Below are 26,622 nucleotides of genomic sequence, written 5' to 3' on the forward strand. Positions count from 1 at the left end.
TTTTCACCCCTGTGTTCCTGTCTACAAACATTAGTAACCATGTTACTTCAAGTTTCCAAAATATTCTATACAAACACTAAAATAAAAAAAAGAAGTGTGCTTTGCAACACCTTAATTTACTTTTCCTTCGTCGTCTTTAAGCTGTCTCCTTTTGGTTATGACGGTGTCAGTTTCCCTTCAACTCGTGATTTTTAATGTCAAACTTAATATCTTTAAATCTTTTATAGTTCGTGTTGTGGTACTGCAAATATGTTCAAACGTATAAGCAGTTAAAAGGCCATATTTTTATATGAATCATTCATTGCAACGGTATTAAACAAAACTGTCATTATTCAAAAGTAATATATATTTTAAAGGCAGATCGTAAGTTCTTTAAACCGGTCCTCGTTTACGAGCCTTGATCAATGCTTTCTCAGTTTTATGGTGGGCTTCCATATATAGTCATCCTGATACCTTGAGATACATTTTGATTGACTAAAAGATTAAACAGTTTTTCATCCGATGCATTACGAAAGCCAGCAAAGAATTCTCTGTTGTACATGTAACCTTTTTTAAAATGTTGAAATTATATATGAAAAGGCTTTATTTTACACAAAGAAAAAGTAGAGCGAATCGCCATGGACGATTTCATTCACTACAATTATGCAAGGTCTGCAAATGATAAGAAACTAGAGACTCTAAAGAGCCTTTTTGCGGGCGGGTTCATCGGACACAATTTGAAAACTAGGTACCCTAATGATGATTGTGGACAAGTTTGTTTAAATTTATTTCAGTAGTTTCAGAAGAATGTAAAAAAATTACTGTAAAGGGCAATAAGTCCTTAAGAGGTCAACTGACCATTTTGATCAAGTTGACTTATTTGTTGATCTTACTTTGTTGAACATTACTGCTGTTTACAGATTATCTCTTTCTATAATAATATTCAAGATAATAACCAAAAACGACACAATTTCCTTAAAATTACCAATTCTGGGGCAGCAACCTAACAACGGGTTGTCCAATTCATCTGAAAATTTCAGGGCAGATAGATCTTCACCTGATAAACAATTTAAATCCATGTCAGATTTGCTCTAAATGCTTTGGCTTCAGAGTAATAAGCCAAAATCTACATTTTAACCATATGTTCCATTTTTAGTCATGGCGGCCATCTTTGTTGGTTGGCTGGGTTACCGGACACATTTTTTTAAAACTAGATACCCTAAAAATGATTGTGGCCAAGTTTGGTCAAATTTGGCCCAGTAGTTTCAGAGGAGAAGATTTTTGTAAAACTTTACGGCAACGGACGACGGACGCCAAGTGATGACAAAAGCTCATTTGGCCCTTTGGGGCAAGTGAGCTAAGAAGGGAACGAGAAACAATTATGAGTCACACCAACAAACGACAACCACTGAACATCAGGTTTCTGACTTAGGAGTCAGGACACAAACAAACAAACGCAAATATAAATAACAACAATATCAGATAACTAGAGAATGCGTTAAATAAACAGTGTTAATAATACATAGATAAACGTTCTACTCAAATAAAAGTTATACTTGAAAATTATGTTTATTGACTTTTTCTATTTCACAATAGTAAACGTAAATGTATTAAAGTATTAGTCCAATCAATCTTTAGTTAAGTCAGACATGTATTTTAAAAGGACATTCTACTTTCTTGCAGAATATGTATGAGAAAGTTCTACTTATTTATTACACAAAAAAATAAAATTTATTGACTTTTCTATTTCGAAATAGTATGGAATGAGATGAGTTGCAGTTTAAGCACAATCTATCATTCAGTTGGACCCTATAGTGTATACCCATCTTTGATTGGACATTTAAAGAACGTTGTTTTTTCTTCTGTAACTAGAACGTTCAACTTTAAAAAAAATATGATGACCTGCTAACCTTATATCCTAACAGAGGTATGCTATATAAAAGTGTAACTACAATCTAACCCACACGTATTTAACGACCACAAAAGGTTAACATCCGATTTTTTTTAGTGTTTTCATCAATATGGCTCAATTTTTAGGAAAATGGAAATCAGTATCTATGTCCAATATGGAAGGTATAGGAAAAGCTTTAGGTAAGTCAAGATTCAAGATTTTAATGTTTGATATATATTAATTCTATGCATGTTCCTTTGATCATGTTGATAACTATTTACACCACTCGGTGGATACTACTGCTAAAGGACGTTTCGTCCACGAAAGTATCACCAGCACAGTAGTCAGCAGTTTGGTGTTGACATGAATATCAATTAATATATGGTCATTTTTATAAATTTACTGTTCGCAAACGTATGAATGTTTTGAAATACTTAGGATTTCCTAACCCAGGCAAAGATTAACTTTAGCCGTATTTTGCACATCTTTTTGGAATTTTATGGTCCTCAATGCTCTTCAACTTCATACTTGTTTGGCTTTCTAACTATTTTGAACTGAGCGTCACTGATGAGTCTTATGTAGACGAAACACGCGTATGGCGTTTCAAATTATAAGCCTTGTAACTTTGATTGCTATATTCATTGATAATGGAATTTATATGTCGTATAAATTATTTTCATTTACATATTCCTTGCAATGGCGTTATCGTTTTTGCTTTTATGTATAACAAATTATATTCAATTTAACAAAGAATTTCAAATTAGGGAACGGCTTCCATACAGAGCTGTTGATTCCGTGTTTTTACATATTATACTCTAAACAATTTTCCAATTTTATTTTCAACAGCAATATAATGGCTGTTATGTTTATTTGTCTTTGTAAAATCTGTGTAGGTGTTTGTTTTAAAACTCGATACCGCATGTTCGTTCGAGTCCTACCTCCTTTTCTCTACAAGAAAAGATACATACAGGACCCCTTTTTGGAGTTGGTTTCATACGTCATGCAATTATACTCTACATCTTTCCTTCGCCATTTTTGTTGTTGTTGAACAAAACATATCTCAATAAAACACCCCGTATTGTGGTAGAGTGATCCTTTTGTACATTAGATTTGCTTAACTCCGTTTTTAAAAGTTTAATATTTTGAAGTGGTAAAGAATCTTAAAAAAGATTTTTCCTTGACATTTAAATCATACCTTATCAGATTGTAATGTTAGCGTATCATTAAATTAAACATTACTTTAATTTGCGTAATGGAAAGACCAATCCAACAATCCTAGCACCTAATGTAGTGCTTGACCTGAAACCCCTTTTTCTGCTTTTCAGACTTTGTAAAAAGTCACCAGTTTCTGAGCAGAAAGTTGATGAACCAAGGTTATGTTAAAGAACGTATTGTCCTTCTTCAACATAAGTTAATCGGAAGATACTAAGATCGTGTTGATAAATATTCCGTATCAACTTTACAAATAATACACGATGGTGTTGAGTATAAATTCTAATTACAAACGTTGTTTATCATCTTGATTACATGTTAAAGTGTTCGTTAATTTGTACATTATAACCATTACTGTTTAGTAAATTGTTTGTTATAGTCTTTTGACGTCGCTCGGTATTTACAATCCCGTCATGGTGTTATTGTGCTACGGTAAATTTTTGTATTCCTGTCTTTCAATTTTGCTTATGTGCTTTGTCTATATTCTTGTTGCTTTTCTTTGTTGACATTTTTGTTTGTTTTTATAGACATTAAGATTACAGCATGATGATGAATCCTGAACCTTTATTTGACACTGTTTCCTGTTATGTCTTTTTGTTTTGTTTACACATTGTTGTCAATATAATATCAAATAAGCGATTATCAACGATGGAACTAAGAGAGAGTTTCAATAGTAATTGAAGAATCTAGGGCACTGTATTATAGATCGATTTACAACTTTGTGATGGGTAACTTAGAACTGGTGGATACTTCAAAAAACTTTGAAGTTATTCATACAGTTATATTCATTTTCATTTATTATATTTATGACATGAAATATGTAATACACTTTTAGGCTATTCAGATGAAATGATAAAGATGGCCAAAGCATCCACCTGGACATTTGAATTCACCAAAGATGGAGATAGGTGGTCAGTGTCAAATGAATCGAACAACACACCCAAATCAACAAATACTTACGAAAAAGAAGGGAAAGAATTGGTTACAAAAGGCCCATCTGGAAAATGTATGAAGGTACATGTACATGATATATTAGTTTTTCTATCCAAGCTTCATCTATACTATTAAACGAAAAGACCTCATTTTGTGTGTCGCTTCTCTTCCTTCCACAATAAATCAATCATCATGCCTCTGTTTCCTATAGGTAACATGCATAGTCGCATTTGTCATCCATTCTTATGATTATTCCGATTGAGTTATTTTGGGAGAAAAACGACAAAAAAGGAGTCTGGATATGAATCCGTCATCAGACTTAATTTTAGTCATAGATAAGACTTCCGGTATGAAACATGCACAAATACAACCAATCGTATGATAGATAACAAAAATGCAAAATAAATAAGCCAATCAGAGCGTTCTAAATATCATGGTGTTTAGATCCCAAGAACCACAACTATTATACCTCCTTAGAGAGGACAATTATTTTTCGCGTTTATCTACATGTAAACTACGATTATACTACTTCAATATATAGAGACTTTCTGTATTCTGGTCTACTGTTTTCTTTGAAATGTTAACGTTTACTATCTAAGGGGTCATACCAGTTGCATATATATTAAAATAAGTAAAACCTGTTACACAAGTACAACCAATCGTATGATAGATAACATAAATGAAAAATAAATAAGCCACTCAGAGCGTTCTCCATATCATGGAGCATAAAAAGTTATGGTTGAAAGGGAAAATAGTGATTTGGCAAAAATGAAAGTAAGGTAGAGATTAGAGGGAGGCAGGACCTTTTTTGGGGTGTCGGGATCGGGTGTTTTTAAGCCCGGGATTTGCGGATTGATCCTTACGGAATCCGTGAATATAGTTTTCGATTTCGGGATTTCGGGATATGAATTTCTTTAAATTCTGCATCTCGGGATTTCATGATTTTAAGCCCGGGATTTCGGGATCAGGACCCCTTCCGACCACCCCTCAAATTAGCCTAAGTCGGTCTTAGTCATTTATACATGATTCATATCCTACCATTGGTGTGTTAATTAGGCTCTCAAAAGAAAAGGCACTGATTGATTGTCCTAGAAGCATATTTTATTAGACTAATAATGGTCTATATATATATAGTTACATTTATTTCATGTTTGAAACGGTGCAAATTTTTAATTTGATTTGACTTTTACCAAAAGAAGCATTGTAGAAAAGGAGAAGAATAATTGTGGTCTGAGACCAGAAACACGAAAATAATTGAATTTAACAGAAAGGAAACAAATATCGGACTTTGGAAAAAGGGAGAGGGCTTTTGATACCTTTTATGAAATTCTCCATACAAAATATCTTTTACAAAAAATCATCCTACAACAGTTCACAAGCTGTATATGCCCGCGATTTCGCGGGTGTGTTCTAGTAAAGTATAATAAAAAAGGATGTCTATATCTGTAATATAGTCAATCTTCAGTTTACAAGAGTATTTGTTTGTCGATTGTTCAAGTGTGGGAGCCTCATAATCGATTTCAGACCATGTGAAACCAGAATCTACTGGTTTTATGTCATGTATGCATCATAGAGGTGATACAAAACACGCTGCCGACCCGCAGTAAATCAAATCTGCGTTTGTGTTGGATGACAGGTCTTTATTTGATATGTCAGGAATTCAGATTTGATTTTGTTCTAATCTAATGTTTTTTTCGTTTAAATTTTATGACTTTGGTAATGCTTTTCATTCCATCAATGTTCAACAGACATTGATAAATGTCTGTTTTGCAAATAAAGAATTTTATCAATAATTATCAATATTGCATTAAAAATATAAAACAACACGCGCTTTTCTGGATTTACCTTCATCAGGAACGCTCAAAGCCAAACATTTGAAATCTGAAGATGTATAAGTACCGAAAATCGTTGAAGAGCATTAAATGTTTTTCATTCACACAAAGCAAACTTTAAAAGTAAGAGTATTTAATAGAATCACGAATCGTTGTTGATGACACTATATAATTTCTTACGTAGACCAAACCGTTAAACTCTTACTATTTGAACGTGCTTAAAAGAATTTGTTTAAAATTCTGACTTTTTTTTAATAAAACTTGACAATTGACCTTCTCATGATATCTGATTTAGAAAATCGTTGATTAGTTATAATAAAGAATATGTTGTATGATTGCCAATGAGACAACTCTACACAAGAAACCAATTGACACAGAAATTAACAGTTATAGATCACCGTACATATTCAACAATGAGCAAAGCCAATACCACATAGTTAGCTGTAAAAGCCCCAAAGTCACAAATGTAAAACAATTGGAACGAAAAAAACCTAACGGTCCTATTAATGTACAACCAAATTAACTAAAAACAAATATGTAATACAGCAACAAATGACAACCACTGAATTACAGGCTACTGACTTGGGATATGCACATACATACAGACGATGGCGGGTTAAACATGTTAGCTAGAACCCAACACTTCTTACCGGAGACAGTTGTGTAACAGTACAACATAAGAACGATTTGATTTTAAACATTTTTTATTCATTAAGATATGAAAAGGATTGAGCAACAGGCACAGCCTATAAAAGCTCTCTCCATATTACATGTTCAAGGTATAGTTCAATTATAACAACTGTATTAAAATAATGCAATATACATGTAGTGGGACATGCATGCTTCTTATGAGCACACACGAGCAAATATATGTTTACAGTGTTACTTACTAAATGCAAAGTATATTTAAATATATAGACAATTACTCATCATGTATTCAAGAACCTTGAAACATGCAAATATCCTTTATAAGTCATTAGAAATATATATATATATGGCTTGAAAGAGACACTAAGCTTGCTTAGTGGATTAATTGAATTAATGTTTAAGTGGAGGAAAAAAAATAAATAATAAAACTAAATGAAACAAAAAATAAGTTAGTTTCAAACAAAACGTTGAGTGTCACTGATATATTTATGAACAGATTTAAAAATAGCAGTATTCATATCATATGAAAATAATCTGTTTCCAAAAAGTAATAATTCAATATTTATATCAACATTATCAGCAATGGAATCAATGGAATCAAGAAGGATCTGTCTTACATCATTGTACTTAGGGCAAATGAAAAAGAAATGTTTGTTATCCTCAACAGGGTGATTACAGTTTGCACAAAAAGTGTTCTCGGATAAGAATTGATTAAACAGATGAGATTTTAGGTTGCTAGCATTATTTCTGAGTTGACAATGACTTATATTAAGTTTCCTTATCCCATAGTTGAAGGGTTTAAATATATCATCAGTCCTATAAAACTTTTCCAGTCCACTTCTAAATATACCCAAACTTGGGGATTTTTGTAAACTCAACGGAAGACTGTTCCAAAGTCTTATAGTGGAAGGAATGAAACTATTGAAATAAGAGCTAGTTCTAGCAAGAGGCGGATGAAAAGTGTTATTTTCATTCCTCAAAGTATAAGGGGTTTGTCTGGGAAGATATGGCTGGACTAACTCATATAAGTATGCAGGTGTCATCCCATTTAATATTTTATAGAATAGTACAAGCTTATGTTTATTACGTCTATTCTCCAGAGTTTCTAAACCTAATTCAATATAAAGTTTTTGTCTGGAGGAATTACGTCGTAAACCTGTAATTATTCTAGCGGCTTCTATCTGAATATTTTCAAGAAGCTCAGACTCGTGCTGGGAGCAGTTGCCCCATACAACATCCCCATACTCTAATATAGGTCTAATAAAAGCATAATAAATACGTATAAGTGAACTCCTATCTAATAAATGCTTAACTTGACGAAGCACAGATAGACGAGAGCATGCTTTTTTATAAATAATATCAATATGTGAGTTCCATGAAGCTGATGACTGAAATGTTATCCCAAGATGACAGTGAATATTTATTTTCTCTACCTCTTCCCCATTTATCCCAAAAAATACAGGTGGGTGTTTCCTTTCCCTTCTTGTAAATACAATATTTTTAGTTTTCTTAGAGTTAAATTGAACAGCCCATGATTTTGCCCAATTTGAGATAACATCCAAGTCATCAGTCAAAGAAGCAGCTGCTACAGCAGGATCATCATCTACTATAACAAATAAAGAGGTGTCATCTGCAAAAAGTCTAATATCATTAGAAATGTCATTTATTATATCATTTATATAAATAAGAAACAGAAAGGGTCCTAAAACTGATCCCTGGGGGACACCTGCATGTATACTTCTTACAGTTGACGAAAAACCTTCTGAAACGACCTTTTGTTGACGATCTGAAAGATAGCTTTCTATCCAAGATAAGAGCTGATCATTTATGCCAGATTGTTTAAGTTTAAATAAAAATCAAAATCAAATTTTAAAACACACTTGTTCTTTTCTTTGACTCGATAAATATCTTTAAGCTAACAAAAAAGAAAACCATATGTTTGATTGGTGCAGAGCACTGAAAATAAAGTGTTCTTGGAATATTGGTGAAAAAAACCGTGATGAGATTACAAAAAGTAATAAGTAGGTTTTTTTTCAAAAAAAAGTCTACCTTTCAAAATTCTAAATGTGTAACTTTGTAAACTTAATTGTAAGTTGTTCCTTGTGTTTTAGCTTACTATCAAATTTGACTCGGATACCAAAATGACTGTAATGGAAAAATGGGAACAAGAAACCGGATGGAAAGATGTGAAACTCGTACGAACAATTGAAGGAAACACAATGACAGCAGTGAGTATCCAATAAAAGAATATGATATGGTAAAACTAAGTTATCTCGTGAACGGCATTTATTCTTGATTGTGAGTTGTCTCATTGGCACTCCTACCACATCTTCTCATATCTATTGACAAAAATATAAGACATTAGTGGATTTGTTTTTTAATCATGGTATCTATGATGAGTTCAGTATTGTTAAAAACTGGACTGAACAAATTGATAACGCAGAAAAATTAATGGTATAAAAATCTTGATTTTGAAGTTGCTTACCTAACACAAATATTAACTCTATTTCGATCTTTTGCATCTGTAAACATGATGAACAACTAATAATTCAAGTTCCAGTTATGCATTGTACATTGTTTTTTCATCAAATCAAAGACGAACTATCGTATTCCTGAAATTGATATACAAACTCATAAAAAGTGGTTTTTCTTACCTTTGAATTAAGTGGGAAAATATTAAAAAGAAAAGTGACATGTATCAATTGCAATTGCTCTCCTTTGTGTGGGTTTGGTGTTGTCTTTTAAAGGAGTAGGTCCGGTAAGGACCGATTTTGGCCTCAAATTTCAGATTCATCTGACGAAAGATTTTGACCACTTTTTAAACACTTAAGTGTCTATTTTATTTGAATCAATTAGTTTTTGTGAAAGATTTTAACTGATTTAGTCATTAAAAACGATCCGATTCAAGCTCAAATATGAAAAATCTACCAAATATGCCGAAAAATGTCGCTTTTCATATGTTTTTTGTCAAAAATGAAAGTGGCCGCATCCGTGTTCATCCTCAATCTTTATATATGTTATGAATTATCATAAAATACAACTTACATTTCAATATTAGGGATGAACACGAATGCGGCCAATTTCGTTTTACACGAAAACCGTCTAAAATTTGACTAAAATGCTAGAATTTTGAAGATTTTAGTAGTTTAGCATGACTAGATGATGTTATCACCCGATATTTATGCGTTGTATTGTAAAAAAACAGCCCATATTTATGTAGCAGAAGCATTCTACTGTCCAATAATAAACTAAAAGTTTACATTTTAACAATTTTGTAAAACTGCTATATTTTGGGGCCAAAAAAGGGTCTTACTGGACCTACTCCTTTCAAATCTTGCAATCCTTTACTTCTCTGTTAGAGCACAGACAAAAAGAAAGTTCTTTATTTGTCAGTCTACATTTAAGATTTAGATGCATCTTATGCTTCACGAATATGTGATTTAAATATATTGATATATAATTAGCTAATTGACATTAAAGGTTTTGGAAGATCTGGAAAGTGGAGAAAAGATGACCCAAGTATTCGAGAAATGCACATAGATTGAGGAAAAAAATAGTGGAGTGGTAATAAGCGTCATCAATTGGTGTTGTTTGAATATTTACTAGTGCATATTGTAATGCTGACTGAATATGTTTGAAATAGAATGCGATGTAGAAAAAGCAACAAAAGGAAGGACTTCAACGAATCACAAGCCATCACATTTAAAGAATTTCACATTTACATCTGATATAAAAACAAAAAGATTGTTTTTTGAGGCAGCATTGTAATAAAACCATTCTTCTATTATAATGTCGTTTGTTTTATATGTTATTTACAAATTATTTCGATAAAAGAAAGACGAAAGATACCAGATGGACAGTCAAACTCATAGATATAAACTGACAATGCCATGGTTAAAAATAAAAAGACAAAAGACAAATAATAGTACAGAAGACACAACATAGAAAACCAAAGACTAAACAACACGAACCCCATAAAAAACTGGGGTTGATATCAGGTGCTCCGGAAGGGTAAGCAGATCATGTTCCACATCTGTTTAGGAGAATTATACATTAAATGATCAATAAAGCTTATCACTTTTTAAATAAGGGGCATGATATCAAGGGGGTAAATAAACCTAGAAAATACAAGTGTATACAAGTGCCAAAATCCTTACAAACAGACGAACAGACAGTAATTACTCTATAAATACTCCACATTACGAAACAGAACTCTAAAGCATGTGCAAAAATTGATCATAATCAGAAATCGGGGATGATTAAGTTGTTCTGGAAGTGACAACTGACATGTTGCTCATTTGGATGATCGGTGACCTAATTGCAATGATCATAAACTTCATCTTAATGTTTGTTTATTGTCAACATACAAAATAAGGCAAACCTACCGTTATTTGAATGCTCATGAAATTAATACGTTTTATTTCTACTGAATGCCTGCACTTAAACCCCTGAAAAGAAATTGAAGCAAATCCTAGTTGTATTTCTTTATTTACTATGTAAACAACAATATGTTATGTAATGATATGAAGACTATGTTGTTTTAAACTCTTTTCAACTAAGATTCACTAAACCGTTTTGTATAATTAACACCAGTCACACATTTATTCCAAATGAGCATAACCTAAGGAACAAAAGAGGGGCAAAAGATATCAGAGGGACATCCAAACTCATAGATCAAAAAGAAACTGAAAACGACATGGCTACAAAAGAAAAATACAAACAGACAAACAATAATACACAAAACACAACATACAACATACAAAAACAAAAATAAAGACAAAGCAACAGAAACAGAAACAGAAACAAGCATTTCATTATTAATTGTATATTCTACATGGAAAAATTTAAACGTAACCTCATCATGACTGACATATCTTAAACTACATGAAAGTCAATAGAAGCTGCACCGTAATTCAAAAATTGCATGGATCGGTTTAAAGGCTACAAAACAATCAATAACGATAGAACAATAACAATTGACAATATCAGCAATGTCCTGATTAATATGCAGATGATAATGTTTATCGTTTAGCCTGTATTCTTAAATTGAGCTGCCTGGAACTTAGGAATGTGTACTCCTAGTACTACTTTGCCTTTACTTCTTAAGAAAACAGGACTCACAATTCGTCCGCTCTGACCGTGTCTGTATTGACATTTTGGATATCACTTAACGCAATATAATGTATTCCTGGTAAAATATTAAGTCAAGTATTTCGCCAACACAAATTTCCTAACACATTTACCAAAATTTTCAATAGATAAATGAATTTGGTTCGGAACTTGGCTGTTTGTAGTTAACCTTTTAGCACATACTAGTTTAACGGACTTTTTTTAGTCAGCATAAAAGCCCTTTTAAACTAATTTTGATAGTTTGTTCATGCATGTACAATGAATTCATGTCCAGTAAACGATGATTAATAAATATTGTAGACATCGCAATATCTATAATGTTAACACGATATTGTGTCAACATTGTTTACATTGTTTGAACCCTTATATATTGTTTACATCGTTGACATCGTTAACATTGCGATGTTTACAATCTAGAAAATATATTGTGTTTACATTGTTTACATCTCGATGTATAACACGATGTTGTGTCAACATCGTATACATTGTTTCAACCCTTATATATTGTTTACATAGTTGACATCGTTAACATCGCGATGTATACAATGTTAACACGATGTTGCGTCAACATCGTATACATTGTTTGAACCCTTATATATTGTTTACATCGTTGACATCGTTAACATCGCGATGTATAAAATGTTAACACGATGTTGTGTCAACATCGTTTACATTGTCTTAACTCTTATGTATTGTTAACATCGTTGACATCGTAAACATCGTGATGTATACAATGTTAAAAAGATTTTGTGTTTACATTGTTTACATCGCCATATTAACTATGTTAACACTATTTTGTGTCAAATTAGAGCTATAACATCACATTGTAAACTGTAGACATGTATTCGACAAACTTCATTGAATAATTATTATTATTTTTAATATTGTCAACATCACAATGTACCCGATGTGAACGATGTAAATACAAAGGTATAGACTTGGTACACATTATTTATACGATGTTGACGATGTAAATGATGTATAAACGATATTGTCAACATCACGATGTAAACGATGTTAACGATGTAAACAGGAAGGTAAAGAATTGGTTCACAACATCTATCTATACGATGTTGACGATGTAAAAACGATATTGTCAACATCACGATGTATACGATGTGAACGATGTAAACAGAAAGGTATGGACTCTATATTCAACATAATAACATTTATTGTAAATAAAAGATTTTTTGGCTGGAATTTCCGATAATATTGATTTTATTAATGCCATGTGTGTAGAAGGCATTTCTTTGTTTAAGTATATCAACATGAGGTCAAGGACTACATCATGTTCAATGCATGATCATCTAATTACATTATCTGATTGGTCAGTTCTTAAAATCGGTAATTAATATCAAATTTCTACATGTGCTTGGACATGCGGTCATTCGCCTTTGTTTTGGGAGAAAGAAAAGATCGTTTTGAATTTATCTGAAAAACCGAATAAACTGTAGAAAGGCATTCATCGAAGAATCCACAGATTAGAAGGTAAAAGCGAACCTTAACTATTATTTTATATATTTTTAATAACTTAATTTTTAATTTATTATTATTTATTTTTGAATTGTTTGTTGCTTTTGAACCATGGTCCGGCGTGCCTTAATTTTTGGTAATTCTTATATTCGTCGTTTGGAAACTTTTACTCATGAAAACTGTGATCGAGGTTGGTTAAATTTAGGTTTAGACGGAACCGACATCCAGGTGGAATTTTTTGGTTTGGGGGGAGGGACTCTTCGCCCCGGTAATAAATGTGTTCAAAAGCAACAATATATGCATATAATTGAAGAATATATGCCTCATTCGGTTTTTCTTCAGGTTGGAGGCAACGATTTGTCCTCTGAAAATGAGCCCGTGAAAATAGCAAGAGATATCAGTGTTTTTGCCGATTACATAATAAATTGCTATCATGTTAACCACGTGGTTATTGGTCAACTTCTCCCGAGGTATTCCGAAAGACCGGAAGCTTATTATAACAACAAGGTTTACATTGTAAACAAAGAACTTAGTCATTTAGTAAAAGAAAGAGACAATGCGACTTTCTGGCATCATAGGGGGTTGTGGAAGAACACCCCAGATTTATTATTAAAAGATAAAGTTCATCTTAATGATGAAGGTATGGAAATATACGCTAGAAGTGTCCGTGCTGCTGTTGGTAGCCTTTCACGAACATGTAATGTCGAGCAAACATGCGTTGCAAATTACCGTTTATGATTGTTATAAACTTATTGTCCCTATTTGGACATATGAAGAAAAGAAGCATACACTATAATTATGTAGTTATCTATGAATTATTTGCATATTATTACTCCATCACCTTTTGTAACGATTTATAATCTAAATTATCTCTGAGTGGTTGTGCTTAGTATGCACGTGGTTGTGCTTATATGCACATGGTTGTGCTTATACGCACATGGTTGTGACACTGGTGACATGAAAGATGTCTTATTTGTAAATAATTATGGTTGGTTACATCATTTATATCAGAGTTATATAATATAATATGTCTCTTTTTATATTTAAATATTGATTATCCATAATCATGGTTTATATACTTTTATTTTAGTATATTATTAGGTTAATTATTTAATCAGAGAATAAATCATGTCTTTCCCTATAATGGTTGTGTCACAATAGGGATCGATTTTGGTACTATTAAAGAATTTTATTCATATTGGTTGGTTTTATAAAATTGGTTTTGGAGTAATAATTAGCATACATGTATCATAGTCAAACTTAACTTTTAACATGAGTACATTTTGCTAGATATATCATCATATCAACTATGTTAATTTTATTGACAAGCATTTTGGTTTAAAAATTATACTTATTTACATTTGTAGTAACATTCTTAAAGTTCTGTGATATACAGGATTTCTATTTTTATTTATTTTGTTTTTGTTTTATGTTTTTATAGCAAAATGCCAAAGCAGAAGAGCCGAACAAGAAGAAAGGCTGCTCCTCAAAGCATTGAAGAAGATGTTCCAAATTTAGTGGAGGAACAAAGTGAGATACCACCACTATACAGGCCACCAGTGCGGAGACGCAAGACCAGACGAGCTGTTCCTGAAACAATTACTGAACAGCCGTCTGTTCCAACAGCAAATGACATTGCTGATGCTTTATTCCGAAAGTTTGAAAGTTCCGGCGTGCAACTGGTAAAAGACAATACAGCAGTTCCAATTAATGACTTAACTGGTATGTTGTCGTCATCATCCACACAACCAGAAAAATCATCAAATAATGACTCTCAGGGACAAATGTTAGCTGTCTTCCAACCGCCATTGTCTTTAGATCCTAATATTAACACGTCTTCTGATGGTGAGCTGTTAAACTCTAACTCGTATGCCGAGAATCCTTATGCTTGTGGCATGTTGAGACATTCTATACCTTTAGATTACCATGTCAGCAATAAGGTTAAATCTGATGTTTGGTGTGATAACTATGTAAATTTTGCTTTATTATTACCTTCTAACATTGATGATACATGTAATGAATCAACATTATTTGAGAATTTGAATATAACAATTTCAAATAGGAAGTCTAACAAAGAGCTTTTGTCCATTCACCAATGGACAAATGCTTTTGACATATTTATGTCTATATATCTTGAAAAGAATTTGAGGTCGGCTAGAGCATTGATTAAATATGGTTTTAATGTACGGTCATTATGCAAGTCCTTGGGTTTCCAAGCCGCTAAAGTATATGATGAGAAATTTAGAAAGATAAGAAAAATTTTAGGGTTACAATGGGATCAAATCAATGATGAACTTTGGCGATCTGCTGCTTTATATGAAAGACAATCTGAGTTTTCAGGTCAAAATAAGAAGTCGTATGCTAAAACCTCAAACTCAGCCCCAAATTCTTTTCAAAGGAGGGCCCAGCATCAGTATCAATTCCCAAATGGCTATTGCTGGGCCTTCTGTAAATCAGGGGAATGCACAGCAAAGTTTTGTAAACTCAAACACCAATGTGTACACTGCAGCAAGAAACACTGTACCCTTACATGTCCAGAGCAAAAAGGAAAACAGGCAAACTTTGTCAAAACTTCCAACACCAATAAAGGTTAAAAATTTGGAACATTTTTTAGTAGGTTATGAAACCCAGTTGAAAGATAAATTGATTCATGGTTTTTCTTTTGGATTTTCAATTAATTCTTGTTTTTCTACATCTCTTAATAAGAAGATTTTCCCTCCAAATCATAAAAGTGCAAGGGAAAATTATCATGTTGTGCAATCGAAACTGAATAAAGAGATTGAAGCAGGCAGAGTTAAGGGTCCATTTACAAAGCCCCCTTTCCCTCTTTTTGTATGCTCCCCTTTGGGTTTAGTTCCAAAAAAGGAACCCAATTCTTATCGATTAATACATGATTTGTCGTATCCTAAGGGTGACTCTGTAAACTCTGGTATTTCCCCAGAATTTTCGGCAGTACAATACCAAAACATTGAAACAGTCATAGATTTAGTCCAATCTTATGAATCAAACTGTCTAATGTCCAAAACCGATATTGAGCATGCATTTCGCTTAATTCCAATAGCTAAAAAAGATCATCATCTGTTAGGTTTTCATTGGGACAAACAGTTTTATTATGATGTATCCCTCCCCATGGGGGCTTCGTCCTCGTGTCAGCTATTTGAGGCTTTTTCTACAGCCCTCCACTGGATTTTAAATGCTAAATTTCAAATATATGGCGTATCACACCTGTTAGATGATTTTTTCTTTGTCGGAAAAGCTGGCTCAAATGAATGTTATAGTGCATTACAAACTTTTCTTTGTCTTGCTGATAAATTGGGGGTACCCATCAAATCAGAAAAAACACAACTCCCTACTACTTGCATTACTATCTACGGTATTGAAATTGATTCTACTCAGATGGTAGCTCGATTACCTATGGAGAAAATAGAAAAAATTTTGCAATTATTAAGTAAATACAAATGTAAACGCAGTATCTCACTCAGAGAATTGCAATCCTTATTGGGTCTTTTAAATTTTGCATGTGGAGTTATCATACCTGGGAGAGCCTTTTTACGTAGGCTTTTTGATCTGACTATAGGTCATACATCTCCTCATTATAGAATCAATCTGAATTCTGATGCAAGATTAGATCTTAAGTTATGGTACAGTTTTATTGAAAATTACAATGGTAAATCTTGTTTTTTATTCAAAGAATGGGTTTCATCAGATTTTTTAAAACTGTTTTCTGATGCTGCAGGTACTTATGGTGGTTTTGCTGCAGTTTTTGGCAGCAAATGGTTTTCAGGGAAATGGCCACCGGAGTTAATTGATTTACACATTACAGTGAAAGAACTTTTCCCGATTGTGTTAGCTATTGATATATGGGGCCCTCTATTAGCAAATCATAAAATACTGTTTTTAACAGATAATTCAGCTGTTGCTGAAATTATAAATAAGACATCATCTCGGGAAAAGAATATTATGAGACTGATCCGAAGATTAGTGTTAGCTGCATTAAAGTACAATATCTATTTTAGAGCCAAACATATTCCTGGGAAAAAAAAACGTTATTTGTGACTTGTTGTCTCGTTTTTCATTTCATGAAGCTCATCAGATTGCTCCTTGGTTAAGTCCAACTCCTGTGGCCATTCCACCTCAATTTTTGCATCTATGACTGATAAGCTTGTTAGTGCATCATTATCTGCTGCTACTCAGTCATCATATAATAGAATGCTAAGTGTGTATTCAAATTTTTGTCAGAAATATTTTCCAGGAGTTAATGTACTTCCATCTACTCATGTCATGGTTGCTCATTTTATTTCACATTTATTTATTCAAAATTATCGACCATCTACAATTGCGTCTTACATATCAGCCATCAGTTTTATGCATAAAATTAAGTTCTTACTGGATCCAACAGACACATTTTTTATTAAAAAAATGTTAAAAGGTACAAAACAGTTGAGACATTCTGTTGATACACGGCTGCCAATAACCTATGACATTCTTGTAAAATTGGTTAAGGCTTTACCAAAAGTAATAGTAGGCATTTATAATCAAGTTTTGTTAAAAGCTATGATGTCTACAGCTTATTTTTGTTTCTTAAGGATTGGAGAAATTGCAGTTAAAACTGAGTCTGAAATCTATAGAGTAATTCAAAGGGAAGATATAAAGTTTGAAAGCGTAAATGGTCATGTGAGCAATATGACAATTACTATGAAGTTCTACAAACATAGTAATCTACAGAGTAAGACATTATCAATAGCTAGACGTCCTGAAAATTATTTATGTCCTGTTAAAGCTATTGAGGAATATCTAAGGTTACAAAATTGTCCACATGGTCCTTTATTTCGATTTAAATGTGGAACAGCTGTTTCGGGTTTTTATTTCAATTCTTCACTAAAAAGTTTGCTTAATTTCGTAGGATTAGACACTAATTTTTATAAAGGCCACAGTTTCCGAATTGGAGCTGCGACATCTGCAGCTGCCAGAGGTGTGCCGTTAGCCTTGATCCAAAGCATGGGTAGATGGAAGTCGAACGCTTTTCAACATTATATTCGACTTGATAATTTTCACACTTAGATTTAATATAATCTCAGTCGCTTATTAAGTACTTTGGTAGAGGTCAACATGGCTTGCTTTACCTTATTGTGATTTTTTGTATTTACTTTTAGAGAGGTCAACATGGTTTGCTCTGCAAATTTAAGTTTTTTTTTTTTTATTTCAGTCATTTACTATATGTAATGGTATTTATTGGGTTGGTAGAGGTCAACATGGCTTGCTTTACCTTTCCTTACAAGTTTAATTATCAATGATAATTTTGTATACTTATATATCATTTCTTTTTTGTTTTGTTTTGTTTATAACATGTGTTATTATTTTTGTAGAAGTCAACATGGTTTGCTCTACACTTTTACTGAAATGCTAAAGTTAAAAAGAATATATTTTATTCAATTTTGGGTGTTTTTTTATTGAGGTCAACATGGCTTGCTCAATTTTCTAATTCTGGAGTTCCTAAGTTGAATACAGAGTCCTCGGTTGGGGATCCCTCTTGGGATTTGTGGCACTTTTTCAACCCCACCTTTGCTTATTAAAGTCATTGTCATTTATGCAGTACTATTATAATTGTTAAGATGTAAGTTGCATTTTAAATTAATTTCTGAATAAATGACATTTTACTCAACTTGTATTTTATTAACAGCAAACATAGCTCAGACTCTTTGATCTTGGTCATTTATACAAGGTTTTCTCGTTGTTATCTGTGTCAAGGAACATTAGCTGACAAAAACACGATGTTGACACGATATTGTCAACATTGCGATGTATACGATGTGAACGATGTAAACACAAAGATTAAGAATGGGTTCACAACATTTATACAATGTTGACAATGTAAAAACGATATTGTCAACATCACGATGTATACGATGTGAACGATGTAAACACAAAAGTAAAGACTTGGTTCACAACATCTATGCAATGCTGACAATGTAGAAACGATATTGTCAACAATCACGATGTATACGATGTCAACGATGTAAACAGACAGTTTTAGAGTCGATATACAACATAAACACGATGTTGACACGACATTGTTAACATCACGAATATACGATGTGATCAATGTAAACACAAAGGTACAGAACATATAGATAGGATACAATGTAAACACAATAACGACACTATAAAGTTGACATTGCGATGTTGACAATATCGACAAAACATCGTGTACTGGACATACTTCGTACAATGTATGTTAAACTGTTACACCACTGTCAGAAGTTAAGAGGTTTGGTCAGGCCAATATGTTTCAGCCGCCACATTTTGTATGAACTGGTCTCAATTAAGTAGTTGTCGTTTTTTTGCTGTATATCATATACACATGGAAAAAAGTATTGCAAGACCTTTATTTTTTAAAACTTGAAAAATCAGTCTCTTATTTTGGATGAAATATGATAAAAGATTTGTAAAATAATATTGAAACGTAGTTAATGATAACATTGGCTTTAAAACGATAAAAAAATGTATGAAAAAAAAAGTTATATGTAACCAAAATTTTTATAACAAAATGAAGTGTTTTTTGTACAAAAAAAAATGCATTTTACAACTTTTACTGTAGTCGAACTTTACAATGTCAGACATTTCAAAATAAATCTTTAGATGATTGTTCACATCATGGTTGATCGTTATACGCCAAAGAATTAGTACTTTGTGCGCAGCCCTCATTCAAACGGATAACCGCATCTTAACGTCTTCCGATTCCTGCCATAAGTCGACTAATTTGTTGCTAAGCTAGCAGTAACCATTCTTGACGAAGGGTATTGCTTATTTCATGACTTGTTTGAAATGGGGTGTCCTTACATGCACTTTACGCCACATAGTGTCCCAAATATGCTCGATATGGTCCAAATTCGGGCTACGATTGAGCCAAGGAAGATAAACCGAATTTACTTGGAACAATGGATCTTCCTCCACGACGTTAATTTCCAACTTTGGCGAGCTCTGCACTATATTTGATACGGGTATCTGTGTGTCTGTTCGTAAGCAAAGGTCACCGAAATGGTATTATCGAACGATAACCAGTAGTGATGAGCCGATCTCGAACAGTTCTTGTTTAAAGGCTCCTGTATGGTCATCATTCTCTTTTTATGATTGTATTGTTTGCAATGGGTTTCCTTCTGACCAACCTTCATTATGCTTAATTTTCCCTAGAAGATGTTTTAGGGGGTCTTCTTGACCTCGGAAGGTCTTAAACATCGTTTCTTGCCTGATGTTTAATTCTCAAAACGACTTATAGTGGAATTGTGATGACCAACAATACGTGCAATTATCACAGCGACATACCTGCTTCCCTCATGCTGAATGTCTGCCATCTGGCTGCAGTTATTAGTTGTAGATGACCAAATACAAGGTGTAAATAACATACATGTCTAAACTTGGTTATTTTAAGTGTTGAAAACAATGAGAATTAAAACATCTGTTTTAGTGTTTACGAGTACAGTAGCTGCATGTGCAGATAAGAACTGATAGAGTCGATATTTATCGATTAAACTCAGGTGATATTTAAATAATATTTAGCTAATTCTATTTCAACAAATTATTAAACAAAAAAATAAAAAGTGTTTTTTTAATTTGAATTTCAATTTGGTGTTGCAATACTTTTTTCCATGTGTATATTTGGTTTTCGTTTATATTTTCGTTTGAACATCAGGTCTTTACTTGTCTAATTCGATTTTGTAATATTTGTCATTTCGGAGCCGTTTGAATCTGACTATGCGGTATTGGTTTTTCGTTGTTAAAGGCCGTAAAGTAACCTATAGTTGTTAATGTTTATGCCATTTGGGTCTTTTTGTGGTGTCTGTAGTTGATCGAAGATGTTCGTTGTTGTTTAGCAGTTTGCATGTTGTGTCGACTTTATATCATTTGTTTGTGTGTTTCACGGTGAAGAGTGTTTGTGTTGTATTTATGTCACGTAACTTGTTGTCATTTTAGCAATATTTTTTAACAATGTCAGTATTAGCCGGAGGTTTAGCTAGCAATAAAACCAGGTTCAATCCATCATTGTGTCTTGAAATGTCCTATAATACCAAGTTATCAAAAAGTTTGTTTGTATTTATGTTGCAATTGGATTTTTATTTTTGTTGCACTTCAGTTGTCTGGTTTTTCCTTTAATTAATTATTATAGCTGATATGTTTCCCTCGATTTTATTATTTCTTTTAATCGATGTATGATTTTTGAACACCAGTATACTACTGTTGTCATTATTAAGCGTATTTACACAATAAGAAAGCGCGGTAAGATTGCCAATACTATCCACCATAGAACAACATGCGTAGATGAAATCAGCTACAGATCTGGAAAACTCTTCAACAAAGAGCAACATATTACCATACATTAACTATACAAGGTCTTGAAATTACTAAACGTAAAACAACTGAAACGACATAACCAACAGGTTTATTTATGTTCACAAGTATTGAAACACAGGTTGGTGTATCCAGCAGTATTTGCCATCATCAGGGACAATACACAATGAGAAATTATAGTATCACTTCATCCAAACCCATCGATTTGTAAATGGTAAATTGTGACGCTCGAATAAAATAAAGTTTAAAAGGCCAAATAAAGTACGTAGTTGAGGAGCATTGAGAACCAAAAAATCCAAAAGGTTTTGCCAAATACAGTTAATGTATTCTATTCCATAGTTAGAAAAACCTAAGTATATTGAAAAATTCAAAATTTTGTAAACAGTTGATTTATAATTATGACCTTATCAATCATAATACATGTCAACACAGAAGTGTTGACTATTGGTCTGGTGATACCCTCGGGGAATAAGAACTCCACCAGCAGTGAATCACTGCAGTAAACATATATAGTGATTTACCAATTTATGATGGCGAACTGAGAACTGAAGCATTTTTTTTTAACTTTCTGGAGTAGATTTATGGAGATATCAGGTTATTTATTTACATCTTATAAATAATCTTAATACAAAAATTTTGCATCATGGTTTAGGTTGTCTATATAATATGATGTTTTTATTTCTTAGAATTTTTTATATTATAAATTTTATACTTACACACCTAGAACAACTAATATTTACGAAGAAGGGAAAGAATTGGCGAAAAAACTTTTTTGGACAATGTCTTAAAGGGGCACTAGCGGTCAATCTTCATGGTCACCGATTTGACTCAAATTCTCATATTTGATTTATAACAATGTAAAACATTTATCCAAACTATCAAAAGTCTAAAATAAACAGTTTACAGAGCATAGGGTAGATAATATATTCATTTCTTAATTTGGCGTATAAATATTCGCATACGCTTAAATCAGTAATTCGGTTTTCACACATATATATCTAGATTTCGCGCCTCTTCTCTTGTCGAGAAAAAATTACTGATCAGTTCGACACGTATATTTTGCATTCACGATATGTAATTGCAGTTATATCTTTTTCTGATTGAACATTTTTATATTTGTAGAATTCCTTCCATTGTTCGGAGACCCAGAGACCACGATTTACATGATTTACATGACCAGAGTTGTCACAATTTATTTCTATTATTTACAAGATTGATCGTTTATATAAATATACAGTGTTAATTTCCATTTTTTAACCCAAGCGTACATTTTAGATAAATAAATTGAATGAAAACTACGGTTCCTAATTTGTGCATTGGAATTAAAAATTCGATATGCATCATTACTTTCTTTTGTTTACAACTCTGTCTTGTATTGTTCTGGTCGTACTATTTCAAATATTCAATTTCATGACTGTATCATGTGTATCCATAAGTTTACCATAGTACTATCATATGGTTGGGTTAAAAATTAATGGTAAACCCTTAGGCTAGTTTTTACTGTTTTAATGTTTAATCTTACCGTTTTAATTTCTTGACATAACTGCACGACTCGATTCTCAATTATATGTGTTAAGATAATCGTTGCAAAGAATCCTGCTCAAACTTTAGTGAAAGACGGGGTTAATCTTGCTTTGTTGCGAGAGTTTATATTCTTTGTTGAAGGCAATTGTAGTGACCTGCAATACAAGTTCCATTCAATTGAGTTTAGTTATTATATGTCTTGTGTTTCTGTCTCTGCCCTAGGTTTTCTATATGAGTCTATTGGCACGAGAAACTTCATGTGAGCTTGACCTTTGCCCTCAATGTTAAACTTGTATATTTTGTTTGAATTAAATGGAAAATTAACTGCATGATTGGCATTCGTACCACATCTTCTAAGATATATTAGATACATAAGATATATTGTTAGTTTAGTGTACCACAATGACCCTTTTATCAAAATCCTTTTTTTTTTCTCACAAGAATCTCTTGACCAGACTATGACTTTTTGACTCTTTACCTTTGCATATTGGATGTGTCTCTTGGTCAAACTCCCCGGCAGTTCCAGTTCCGATCCGCATACGGGCCCGAATACTACTCTACACTAATCACTGCCTTCGGCTTTTTTCGTTACGCGCTCTTCAAGCGGTTTGACCCGGATTGACCTTTTGTTACTGAAGCAAATATGGCTGAACATTGATGAATGAGGATAATTGTTATTAACTTCACCAGTATATATGAATAAAAACACTAACCGTAAGTAAAATGCACTCAATCCAAATAATTTTACAAAATAAAAATTTGCAAATTTCTGTATCGTTAGGTCGAAGAATTCAATTCTGGCATGAAAACTCGATCGACTTTGTTGAAAAAATCTTCGTCAATGAATAAACATAAAATATGATCTTCTCGTCTGTGAAGTTGAAAGAACACTTTACGCTATAGCTTTTGGTATTAAATTGGACATACTTTTAATAAACTGGCACCCAATCATCAGCTAATAAACTCGTTTGAAGAACAGAATACAATGTTGGGAGAGTGGCTAAATTTTACCCGAGAAGCTGCTCCATGTGGAATTAAAGATATTTTACAAAAGACAAATTTGGACTCTATAGGGATAAATTTAGGATTTCCTGGGAAAGGGGTGCAAATAATGCCAAATTGACACATGGCTTCAAATACATTATTTAAACGAACTTCAGTAAGGGCTGTATATTATATTAAGACTCTGTTTACTTACCAATCTCCGAATTTCTCAAAACTCAATTTAGATTTCATGGATAAAAAAAATAAAACAATCATAAATTATTATAATTGAAAAATAATATAGGGTAACACACACATTACTAAATTTGTTATGCAATTTGCTTTTATTATATATATGTCACCATGGTCATGTATGTATTAATTTACAATATTCTGGATGGGAGCATTTCCATTTCGATATTACTATATTTTATTGAATTATTATCCAGTCAATTTATAGTCTATAAAATATAATAATAATTACCCCCCCCCCCCCCCCCAAAAAAAAAGTAAAATCTTTATAATTTTGGTCCAATTATTCTGTATTCTATTTACCCTTTAAAAACCACATTTAGGCCAAATAAATAAATATGTGTGTTTCCTATTTCCCTCTGTACTAAACCCTATATGTTTTAAGCTTGGAAATAGCTGCCTACCTTAAAGTTTTTTTTGTAATTTTTCAATAAGCACTGTTTAAGTCAGAATATCTCTCCCTTAGACTCAATGTAAAAAAAAATGTTGAATTACATAAATTCCCTACCTACCTACCATTTATTTTCAAAGATGTAATAGGAAACACACACAGTATTTTATTTGGCCTTAGCCCTTATATATACAATGTACATGTACTCTTAATAAACCTTTTATTCCTGCAATAAAAAAAAACACTTTTGACTATAATTCTAAGACGCCAGTAATCAATTCTAATGTTTTTATTTTTTATCTTACAGATGGTGACAAAAAAGATAACAGCACAGTGTTAAGATTGAATCAGAATGAATAAAACAAAAAGATTATAATAGGTATTGGTTTTTTTTTAAATATTTTTATTTGCATGGATTAATTACTTTATCAATTTATAAAAAAAATACTATTTAATTATCCTGCCTTGCATGGAATAATTAATTATCCTGCCTTGCATGGAATAAAATGACAACTTACATTGTTCTAAAAAAAAATGTTTGTAAATAATGAGTAAAATTAATGCTCAATAACAATGTTTAAAATGTTAACATGAAAACTGATTTTGATTTGAAGCCATATTTTATGAAATTGATTAATGTAGACAAATCTTTTTTATAGTTACAAATGTAGGTGACACTTAAACACTCAATATCTTTCTTTAATTAGTATAGTAGGATGATACAGATTGATGCCTGTGAAAGAATTATAAAAAAGGTTCCATTCCGTTTTTTATTGTCAATAATACTTCCCTCCCCCTATTTTTCAAACTTTTTATATGTTAAATAATGCAGGTCCTTGCATTTCAACAATTTATTTTTAGTTATACTCATTTTATTATTTCATTATTACTTTCAGCTCCCTCAACCAGAAGAACTATGAACACAGTTATTGATTTCTATGTTTCCTTGGAGATTTTAACAGTTATTGTTAAAACTTGAAATCTAACAGAATGAAAATTTGAGAAAATTTACATATACAGTGTACATTGTGTACATTACATGTAGCTTCAATATAAACCAACTGATACACCGTAAGTATGTCTTCTATATATGAAAGTTATAAATTGGTTTGTTTACAAAATTTATTTTTTACTAGATATATTTGAGTAAATACCGGACCAAATTATATATTAAAGCAAATACTCACAAACGTTTTTTTTTTTTTTTAAATTACTAATATTTCCTATATGGTGATATAAATTATATGATCAAATTGTGGATACAACTACATGGTTTATGCTATAAACTGTGAATATAAAAAAAGAGTATGTTGTATGATTGCCAATGAGAAAACTCTTCCAACAAGAGACCAAATGACAGAAGTTAACAACTGTAGCCTATAGTAGGTCATAGTACAGTCTTTAAAATAATGAGTAAAGCCCATACCACTCAGAGAGCTATAAAATACACTGAAATGACAAATGCGAAACAATTAAAACTAGAAATTTGGCCTAATTTATCATACATGTATGTACAAAATAATGAACGAAAAACAAATATGTGACACATCAAACAACAACCACTGAATTAAAGGCTCCTGATTTGGGACGGACACAGACATACATAATGTATCGGGTTAAACATGTTCGCTGGGACCCAACCCTCCCCTTACCTGGGACAGTGGTGTAAGAGTACAAAATAAAAACAAACTATAAAATTCAGTTGAAAAAGACTTAAATCTTAACTCATCATGAGATGGATACAAGTAGAAATAAATAAAACCAAGAAAAAGGGGGCATGGTCAGGTACTATTACATACAAACAACTGAAAGACACTTAGTATAGATCTAGATTATTTACTCTAAGCACACTCAAGCTTAATAGATGTGAAAAATACCCTAAATCTGATAGGTCCTGCAACTTTTGACTCCAAAACATTACTTATAAAGGGAACTCAATCTTAATTTTGTGTTAAAATTTCATGAGAAATTGTTCAAAGCAAAGGAGAAGGGCATTAAAGGACTATTTTTTGTCCAAGAATATAAAC

General features: G+C 32.3%; 3 protein-coding genes and 1 long non-coding RNA gene across 4 annotated transcripts in view; all 4 read left to right on the forward strand.

The window, feature by feature from the left end:
* LOC139481234 (fatty acid-binding protein-like) overlaps nucleotides 1–10,279 on the forward strand; it is a 69,593-nt gene extending 59,314 nt beyond the window's left edge. Inside the window, exons 2-5 of the mRNA XM_071264406.1 lie at nucleotides 2,017–2,070; nucleotides 3,918–4,096; nucleotides 8,607–8,723; nucleotides 9,976–10,279. Of these exons, the coding sequence (XP_071120507.1) occupies nucleotides 2,017–2,070; nucleotides 3,918–4,096; nucleotides 8,607–8,723; nucleotides 9,976–10,035 (410 nt within the window). The 3' untranslated portion in view covers nucleotides 10,036–10,279. The remainder of the gene's footprint in view (nucleotides 1–2,016; nucleotides 2,071–3,917; nucleotides 4,097–8,606; nucleotides 8,724–9,975) is intronic.
* A 5,948-nt stretch (nucleotides 10,280–16,227) lies between these two features.
* LOC139483080 (uncharacterized) lies at nucleotides 16,228–17,154 on the forward strand. Its single transcript, XM_071267111.1, has one exon. It carries the CDS (start codon nucleotides 16,228–16,230, stop codon nucleotides 17,152–17,154), a length of 927 nt encoding a protein of 308 aa, XP_071123212.1.
* Nucleotides 17,155–17,247: 93 nt separating this feature from the next.
* LOC139483081 (integrase/recombinase xerD homolog) lies at nucleotides 17,248–18,159 on the forward strand. The gene has a single exon (XM_071267112.1). The coding sequence runs from the start codon at nucleotides 17,248–17,250 to the stop codon at nucleotides 18,157–18,159; it is 912 nt and encodes a 303-aa protein (XP_071123213.1).
* Nucleotides 18,160–23,477: 5,318 nt separating this feature from the next.
* LOC139482850 (uncharacterized) lies at nucleotides 23,478–25,616 on the forward strand. The gene is made up of 3 exons (XR_011654980.1): nucleotides 23,478–23,682; nucleotides 24,903–24,974; nucleotides 25,492–25,616. It is a non-coding gene; the product is annotated as an uncharacterized lncRNA (long non-coding RNA).
* The last annotated feature ends 1,006 nt before the right edge of the window (nucleotides 25,617–26,622 follow it).

The sequence above is a fragment of the Mytilus edulis genome, chromosome 7 (assembly GCF_963676685.1).
Source record: "Mytilus edulis chromosome 7, xbMytEdul2.2, whole genome shotgun sequence".
NCBI lineage: Eukaryota > Metazoa > Mollusca > Bivalvia > Mytilida > Mytilidae > Mytilus > Mytilus edulis.